This window comes from Chlamydotis macqueenii, chromosome 11, assembly GCF_036417535.1.
Source record: "Chlamydotis macqueenii isolate bChlMac1 chromosome 11, bChlMac1.mat, whole genome shotgun sequence".
Lineage (NCBI taxonomy): Eukaryota > Metazoa > Chordata > Aves > Otidiformes > Otididae > Chlamydotis > Chlamydotis macqueenii.
Window position 1 is genome coordinate 21,442,679 of NC_141566.1, and position 9,513 is coordinate 21,452,191.

General features: G+C 51.3%; 1 protein-coding gene across 1 annotated transcript; it reads right to left on the bottom strand.

The window, feature by feature from the left end:
• Nucleotides 1–953: 953 nt before the first annotated feature.
• Nucleotides 954–8,003, bottom strand: LOC147599425 (putative P2Y purinoceptor 10). Its single transcript, XM_086756697.1, has 2 exons — nt 7,772–8,003; nt 954–2,886 (listed from the first exon to the last, which is right to left on the bottom strand). Exon 2 carries the CDS (start codon nt 2,882–2,884, stop codon nt 1,862–1,864), a length of 1,023 nt encoding a protein of 340 aa, XP_086612823.1. The 5' UTR covers nt 2,885–2,886; nt 7,772–8,003; the 3' UTR covers nt 954–1,861.
• Nucleotides 8,004–9,513: the final 1,510 nt, after the last annotated feature.

Here is a 9,513-nt window from a genome sequence, read left to right on the forward strand (position 1 = left end):
CTCACAAATGGGAAGAGCACTACAAGAGCTTATTTTATTTAACCAGCATGTCTTTGCTGCTTTTTAGAGGAACTCCAGTGTAATGGTTATTTACACGTGGCTATTGTTTGCTTTTTTCCCATTTTGTTGTAAAACAGGGAAAACTTATTATGTGGAAAAGTTTTGGCTGCGTTAGAATGTAATTAAGTGGAATTGAGTGGTTGGATTTCAAATATACTTAACAAGTGTTTCCGGTATTTCTTCTGTTTTTGTAGCAACAGGACTAGGGGTAACGGTTTCAAAATAGAGGGAGGTAGATTTAGGCTAGATATTAGGAAAAACTTTTTTACATTGAGGGTTGTAGAACACTGGCCCAGGTTGCCCAGAGAGGCGGTGGATGCCCCATCCCTGGAAACGTTCCAGGCCAGGTTGGCTGGGGCTCTGAGCAACCTGATCCGGTTGGAGATGTCCCTGCTTCTGGCAGGGGGGTTGGACTGGGTGGGCTTTGAAGGTCCCTTCCCACCCAAATCGTTCTGTGATTCTATGTGAGATGCTGGCACTGGTGCTTACTGAGAACGTACAGGTTCCTTTTGAAAACACAAAGGCAATACAATCAGTGCCTGTGTTCAGCCAAAACAATCCTCAGGTGGCACAATGATACCCTTGAACTTACACCAAGTGAGTGAACTTGGCCGAAGAGCTGCCCCCACAGGGGTAAAGGGCGCCCTTTCCTGTCACTGCTTTTCATATCTTCATAGTGAGTGAAGTTATAAAAATGTAAACATTAAGATCGCGAGAGGAGCTGATGGAAAAAATCACAATGAATAATTTACTTAAGAAACAGCCTTTGCGCTATCAGTGAAACCACCTGGGCAAGGACACCTTTCTTTTTTGAAAGGTGTGTCAACTGACCCCGTTGAGCAGAGATTTCACAGGGTGAATCCACTGCAGGTACTTCTGGGCCAAAGAGGACCTGAATGGTGCCACCAGCACCGTCAAATCCGCCGATGCCGAGTCTGGCCGTGCCTGGCCCGTGGCACGCTCTCCGTGCTCCTGCCCCTCGAGGTCCAAAGACAAAAGCCACATGCTGATGCCCACCTTGCCCCTGGGGGCAGCTCAGAGGGGAAGGAAGTCTCTCTGAGCAAGGGAAGGTCCCACTCTCTGGAGTGTTTGAGGAGCCATCAGGAGAATTTGTCCTGCAGAGGGTCCTGCACTGGCTGTGGGTGCAAGTTATGGGATGCACCAGCCATTAAGGAGCAAACTTAGAGCTGGGTGAGGAGGAAATAACGCACAAGAGCAGCAGGAGGGGTGCGGGAAAGGCAAAGCAGAGGTTCAGTGTGGTGACCAATGGGATGTGCTCAAGGCCAGGGCTGCCATGCTGAAGCGAGCTGCCAACCTTCACCCGTCTGCGGGCCTGAGTGCAGAGACAAAACTGCTATTTATTGTTACTGGCCATTTCCAGGTTCTCGTATGCATTGTGTGTTTTTAGCAGAGAGGACACTTCAGCAGATGTCAGTGTATGGACGGGGGATTGTCTTTGGCTTGATCGTAGAGCCGTGGAGCTGGGAAAGCAGAAGAACAGCTCCTGGGACGTTTCCACCATTTCCTAGCGAAAGCTTCTTCGCTCCCTCCTGTATATTTTCTAGTCCAGCGAGGTCAGGCGTGGGTGGCACAGCAGGAGGTGTAGTCATGCCAGTTGGGTTGCTCATCAGCTTCCAACACATCGGTCTTAAACAGAGTTTTATCTTCTATGTATCAAAAGATTTCCACTGCCACAAAACTCCCCTGAACAAACCTCCACCGCGGAATTGGTAATCGAGTGTCCCAGGACAGTCCTAGATTTCATATTAAACATCTTAATTCTTTTCAGCTGGCTTTCTCATCATTCTTTAATTGATGAGGCACTCTCTTTGCTCATAAGTCGACTCCTGATGACCATGCTGCTGTGCCTTGATATCTGGTCCTGAAACTCTGACGTCATAAAGAAATACAGGATTGGATCCAAACAGCAGTCCAGGCTCGCAAGACTTAAGCAAAAGGGCTGTATGTAGAGCGTGACGGTACTCAGGAAGCAGTCTGTAATGACATTTTCCTTCACCAACATGTAGAAAAAGAAATTGATGTGGTACGGTGCAAAACACACGCAGAACACAACGGCGCACATGGAAACCATCCTCAAAGCCCTCCGCCTCTCGCTGCTGTTTTGCAGCGGTATCTGGAAACCTCGGAGAGAGTCCTTTGTTTTCCAAGTACAGAATAAAATGATGATGAGCGGGCCGATGAACCCAAAGAGCTCTGCCGTGCCTGCCATCAGCACGGTGGCCACCTTGCTGCTGATCTGCCGGACTTGAAGGTCTGCAAAGCAAGTATTGGTGGTGTTGGCCAGGCCGTAGCTGCGCATGATGGGGAACGGCAAGCAGGCCACCCCAACGAAGAGCCACACCACAGCGCTGATGGCTACATCGTACCGCCGCTTCCAGTCCTTGGCTTTGAACGGCTGATACAGGAAGAAATACCTCTGGATGCTGATGCAGGTGAGGAAACAAATGCTGGCGTACATGTTGAGGTACTTCAGGTAGAAGCACAGTAAGCAAAGGAACCTCCCAAAAGGCCACGTGGAGTTAATATAATAGTATATTCGCAGTGGCAGCGAGAGGACGTGAGCCAGGTCGGCCATGGCCAGGTTGATCATGAAGATGACGGCTTTGTTCTTCTTGCTGATGAAGCGGCACAAGACCCAGAGGGCAGCGCTGTTGGCCAGGAGGCCTGGGATGAAGATGAGGGTGTAGGTGGTTGCGTACAGGCTGTTTTTGAAGGTTATATTGTGACTGGAGCAGGTCTGGTTGCTCTGCATCATGACTGGGCTGCTGGAAACATTTGTCGTGGTGTAGGATGGGTGGGTCATTCCTGTAGAGAACAAAAACAGGGGCTGTAAAGGCAAAGGCACTGCAAGAGTTGTCAACATTCACATTTGCACTTCCTATTTGACTATTCAGTATGAAATGGAGGTTTGGAAGTGTCTTCTGTGCTAGGCATTGCGTGGGTGACCTCATCAGTGGACCTCATGGACCCACCTTCTCTGGCGTGATAGGGTCAGGCCACATGGAAAAGAGGAGCAGGGAGCGGGTTTGGAAAGTTTGGCTGCTGTATATGCAGGCAGCGCTGCCGTGTACCCAAGCTAACGTAGCAAGCAGAGACCTAATCGGATCACCAGCTTCCATTTCTCATCACCCCAGCAGCCTCAGTTTAACTTTTTTTTTCCACCAGATAATTTCTGGTGGAAAATTTCTGGCTCTTCTTTGATTCAGATGAGTAGGGATGGTAAAACATCACGTGCTGAGCTGTTGGGCCATCTTTCTTTTGTTGGCTTGTGCAACTGAGACTTGTCTTCAGTAGGGTAACCCAGTGATTCCCTCCTGTGTCTAACACAACGGCTGCAATTGAACATCAGTTTCCTATTTCACGGGGCGCTGCCAACACTGATTCAGTCCTCCTGACTCATTTCCTGCACCACCGGCAAGGGGCATTCGCCAGAAAAAGCGTCTCTTTAGGTAGGTGTTAGTAATTTCTACCCTGTTATTAATGCTTTTTTCCTTCATGTTACCGAAAAAGAGCAGCATTTAGAGCTCTCCAGTGACAAAGAACACAAATCGCTGCTTTTTCAGCTTGTTAAACCATTGTGCTACTTGGACCCGGCAGCTCATACAGATGCTGCTCAAGGCTGCCATGGTGGGCTGTAATTCAGGCCCCAGAGGTGCCCAGAGGTGGCATGGTCCCAGGATGGGACACAGGCCACCGTCACGACAGATGCAGTGGCTGTGGCTGATACTGATAGTGACAGGGCCTCCTAACCACTCCCTGAACAGATGCTGCCACCAACTTTCTTGCTTTTCTCTTTAAACTTGTCTTTCATTTTCTCACGGTCTTCAAAAAGCACCGTCTGCAGGTTTATCTGTCTCCTGCAGCACCCTCAGCTTTAGCAACTGGGCTGCATCCTTCAGCTGCACCAAACATCAAAAAAAATGCTGTAGTTGAGAAACCCTCCATCTAATCCTCCTCCTTCACCAAGATGGCACAAGTATATGGAGGCCAGGTGGCTCAGAGGCTGGTTTTGTCCCTCCAGGACAATCCCTCCAGCCTGTAGTTTGCTTCCAGTAATGCCCACCCCAAGTTAGCTCTAGGACGAGATGCTCTGCATTGTGGTGGGGTGTCCCCAGCGGCCCTCATCCCAGGACACCACAGCCTTGCTTCTATCACAAGGCTGGAACATGTCCATGAGGAGGGAAGAGGGCTCAAAAGGTGCTGGAGATGAGGAGGAAAGATGCATCTGGCCCATGGCCTTATCTCCAGTGGTCTGAGAAGCAACGTTGGAGGCCTCCCGCTCTGCTTTCTGCTGCTCCTCAGGACACTGAAGCAGGGAGTGGACACGGCATGGAGCAGAGCACTGCAGTGTTCACTCAGGGCATTGCTTCTCAGACCAGTAACGTTGGGCTCCATCCCATTTCTTGAGAGTGCTGGGAATTTCTGATGCCCTGGATGTTTGTTATCCCTTTCCATCGGGTTTGCCTGCAGCTCTAGCTGGACACGCTGTGTCCAAGAAGAACACTGCTCACTACACCAATTTTAGATATTGGGAAAAAATTTTTTACAATGCGAGTTGTAGAACACTGGCCCAGGTTGCCCAGAGAGGCGGTGGATGCCCCATCCCTGGAAACATTCCAGGCCAGGTTGGATGAGGCTCTGAGCAACCTGATCCGGCTGGAGATGTCCCTGCTCCTTGCAGGGGGGTTGGACTGGGTGGGCTTTGAAGGTCCCTTCCAACCCTAACCATTCTATGATTCTGTGATTCTCTCCATTCAGGTGACCTCCCACTTTGCCAAGAAGCCATTAAAGCCACTTCCAAAGTTAGGAGCTGCCTGGCTTCCCGTGGATGACAAGGTTAGGCTGACAGCCTGGTGCTCCTCCAAAACCCCAGTGCTAGGTGGCCGTTGAAACCATGGAGGATGAGGTACGTTTGCAAAATGCTCTATTTTAAGGACACGCTCATATTTAAATGCTGGCCAGTGGACACGTGTTCTTCAGCTCAAATGAGTCATAGCAGTCAGTGTGCTGGTTGAGGTCCCTCCATACAGTTGGCCCTTATTTACATTTCATGTGACAGCCAGGGACCAGACTGCAACGTCAGCAATCAGAATAATCAAGTTCAGGCTGCTGACTCAAACGGGCCCCTGCATGGTGCCATGTAGGGTAAACCGAGGTGCCCAGGATGCGTCTGCTGTAACATGAGGGCGATGCCGAGTTAACGGCCCGATACCAGCATCCAGCCTTCATTTTCTGATGGTGGCATGCAGAGGAATGCAGGGTTGGGCTGAGACCACGGTGGAGCCCACAGCACGGACAGGTTCCTCCTCGGCCTTCATCTGCATCTAGTAATTGTCCACAAGGTGTCACAGTTAATCAAAATTTCACTTCTTTGCCCTGCTCTGTAAGGCGGTGTTCTAAGGGCCAAGGTTTAGGGCTGTCTGAGTGACGGGTGGCAAAGGTGCTGGTGTGGCTACGTTCTCATGAGGTTGTGTTGCTATCTTCTAGCGCAATCCCAAACTGAAAAACTCTTGTGTTGATGAATAACTGATGTTAGGGAAGTAAAAGACCCAACTCTTGGGAGTGGTCCTCATACTGCTAACGTTCAGAGGGAGAAGCGTCGTGAAAAGCTGTGCTTTAATGGAGACCTGGGAGCTGCTTTGAAACGTGGAACCCAAAGGTTACAAAACTCAACCGCTGGAAATGCAGGTGATGTCCCATCCCCACCACCCTGAGCAAACACCGTGACTGATGAGCAGGAGACGTACGGCCCGTGGAGGCAGGAAAGGCCATTCCTTCATGTTCAGTGAGCTTGGGGTCAGGCTGTTTACAAAATAATTGCATTTCTGCCTTTCCTCCCACTTCTCCTGCTCAGATTGAAGCCCCACTATTCTCTTGTCTTCCCACCTGTGCACAAAAGCAGGCACACAGAGATGCCACCAAACATCTGACTGAAACTGGGTCTCCAAAGCTGTTAGGAAAGTCAAGTCATTCGCCGCAAAATGTAGGTACGGAAAAGGCAGAAGGCGGAAAAGCTCCGTCAGATTTTATTGACGCTTAGTTATCTACTGCAGGCAGACGCCTCCTACTGCAACATCGCTTTTAGAATATGAAATTTGGAAAAATTGGTAGGAAATAAATAGACTGTTACCAATGTACTGTCTTTTACGTTTTAATTAGTCTGTATTTCTGAGGCTGTTGCAGTAAGGATGTAACGAAGCGTGCACGTTATTACTTGTAGCTGGACGTTTGGAAACTAAAAGTGGCATTTCCAGGAAAAAGTCCTGATAGGACTGAGAAGCACAGGAATGTCATTCCAGAGTCCTGGCTCCTTCTGGCAAGCCCATCAGCAGACGGGTTAATTGATTTGATTAAGACACAAATGCCTCTACCCCCTGCCCTCAGAGAACATCTCGCGTTACCGCACTCGTGCTTCGGTACGAAACCTTCGCAGTCAGAAGTGGAAAGTTTTACAGTTAAGGGTACTTTTGCTGGTTTTCTTCTTCCACAAAAAAAAAAGGGAGCAGTTCTGGGTTGTCTGATCTGTTGTGATGAGATGTTTTTGTTTTGCAACACCGCTCTGAGTCTCACTTCCGCAGCACCGGCGGCCGAAGGAGCGGGCTGTGCCCACGCCGCGGGATGCCGGCAGCCTCGCCGGGGCGCCTGCTCCGGGCTGGCCAAGGGCCGTCCGGCAGATGGACCTGCATCACGGATGCAATTCCCACGGCTGCCGATGTTTGCCAAGGTCCCGGCACTTTCGCTTGCCGCCAGCAAACGTGCCCCCGAACAAAAATCACACTCTTACCTCACGCGCCCCACAGCTCCAGCCTGCTGCTGAGCTCCTCGCCCCCACAAACCTGTGGCAAGCCAGATCTGACACGCTGGCTCACCTTGGTGCCTTTCCCTTTTGATTTACCTCAAGAAATCTCAGATTCAGGTGCCACCCGCGGTGAGTCCTGCCTACCGCTGCCAAACTGCAGCCGTGCTGTTTTGCTGAGCTGCCGGCGCAAGAGAACCAAGGGAACCTTCCCGGCGCAAGGGAAGCAAGCCCACCAGCAAGCACCTCTCACAAAGTACAGCCTGAAAGCGTCAGCCCGCGGAGCAAGGTACGTTTTAATCCAGACCAGTGACTGCAGTCTGAATTAGGAGTTGAAACTGGTCAGGAGTCTCAATAACAAACACACGTGCAAGCAGTCTTGCTGGTTTTGCCGTACTGTGACCCCCTGGCTAGTGTTAATTTCCTACTGCTGAAATTCAGTCAAAGAGAGCTGGATGGCACAAAGGCAGCATGGAGGGGTTTTTTACGGTAATATAAACCACCGTTAGAAAAAACAGCTTTGCAAGTTTCCCTTACTATCAAGTATGATTTTGGAATAAAAGCTATTCCCTGAGAAATCAGGCGAGAGGAGGAAACTGTGCCTCATAATGGCACCGGAGAGCAGCTGGAGAACCGCTCATTGCCTACGCTCTAACATTTTGCTTTCTCTACCAACGGCAATTTTGTGCAGCCGCTGTTTCAATTCCTCCATGTGTTCACACAGAGGATTGGCGCGCGAGGAGGGCTGCTGTGTTTTCAAGACTCAGAAGCGCCACAAATCTCCTCGCGGCAAGAGCCAAGCCCTGAGAAAAAGCCCGAGGAGAGCCAAGGTTTTGTAGGAAACCGCCCAGGATCATTCCAGATCGCAAAGAGAGAGCTTAAAAGCAGGCTTACCTTCCCAGGCAGCACCCCAGCTAAGCGCAACTGTGCAGTCAGGAGGAAGTGGAGTGTCCGGGCTGCACCGCCGCAGCCGTGTTTCGGCGTGCGCAGCGACCTGAGTGACATCACGAAGCTCTGCAAGGTGCTGCTTTGCCTGGGGCGCGGCACTGGGGTGGCCGCCTGCTTCCCAGCCCCTGCCCGCTTTGGTGGGACCCGCTGGCTCGGCTCCCAGCCGCGCTGAGCTCAGTGCCGGCCAGGCGTATGCACGCTTGCCCCGCTATCAGGTTCTCGTGCCTTCGTCCTGGGTGTTTTCTCTCCCGCCGTGCCACCGGGACGGCTCAGCACCCCTCAGGCTGCTGCGGGAGAAAGTCTCAAGTGCAGCTGAGTGCTGTTCTGTGAAGGGCGCCCCTTCCTCCTCTCCCACTCTTCCTCCTCTCCAAGCGCAGCTCCGAGCTGACCGTGGAAACGCTCCCGAGGTTTCTGCTCCTCCCTGGGAAGGTCAGCTTTGCCCTCGCCCCCCGGCTGCGGGGCTGCAGGCAGTCACTGCTGGGTGGGGGGCTGCTCTGTTGCACCTAGAGCTCCGTCCTCTCGCTGATGAACTCCAACTTCCCAACCGCTTTTTATAGCCTTCGTGTGCGCCTTGCTTGACATTTCTCTCGAACTAAATAAGCAGGCAGCTCAGTTTACGCTTGCTGGAGCTCACTGCCAGCTATGTCAAACATTGGCACTTCTTAAATTGTTTCAAGCAGTGGGGTGAAATCCAGCCTCACCCTTATCCCGGGGGTAAACACGTTCGTGAACCTGGGACTCCAGCCACGTAGAGGATCTGATTTTCTGGATTTTTCAGAAGGGCACCGGGAATCTGACCTGCTTTGCCTCTTCGGGACCGGCCTCTGGCTTGCGGCATGCGACCGGCCCTGCAGCTCAGCAGTTAAACTCTCGCTCTGTCATGGTTTAAGAGTGTGAAATAGAGCATCGCTGCGCCTACTGCCGGACTCGGGGACAACAGAGGTGTTGACGTCTGCTCGGAAACCTCAGAAACACAAAACCGGTGGCTCCAGTTCCAGTCAGAACGCTCCACAGTGAACACCCCCTGTAATGCAGTGCTGTGCGTTGCAGGCCGTCCTGTTTCCATGAATTGTTGAAGGAGGCTGGTAGAAGCTGGGAGATTGTCAGATGTTTATTTTAAAATTATTTATATGGGCTTCATGAAAAGCAATAGCGAGCTGTTGGCCAGTGTTGCAGTGTTTATCAGTACATCCTGTTTAGCTGATTTTTAAAGTTGTTCAATAGCAATGGGGACGTATTCGCTGGAACTTCTCCAGCCACAAAGTTGCCTTTAACATCAAATGACCGCACAAGGCTCTGCAGCGCAGCAAGCCAAGCAGAGCATCATTTGGGAACGGCAATTGAGAACGAGCTCACTGGTTGGCCTGAGTAGTGTTTGTGGAAAACAGGCGTTATCAATGCCTCAGCAGATGCTCTCTTGTCTGCATGAGCTTCCATCTCTAGCGCGCCCGTCCCTCCCTCAGTTGTCACTAATAGAGCAGACTGACTTGAGCAAAAGCCAGAATCTGCGTAGAGAGGAGAGGCGAAGTTAATCACAGCTGCGCTTGTATACAGAATCATAGCATCACAGAAGGGTTTGGGTGGGAAGGGACCGTTAAGGCCCACCCAGTCCAACCCCCCTGCCAGGAGCAGGGACATCTCCAACCGGATCAGGTTGCTCAGAGCCCCGGCCAACCTGGCCTGGAATG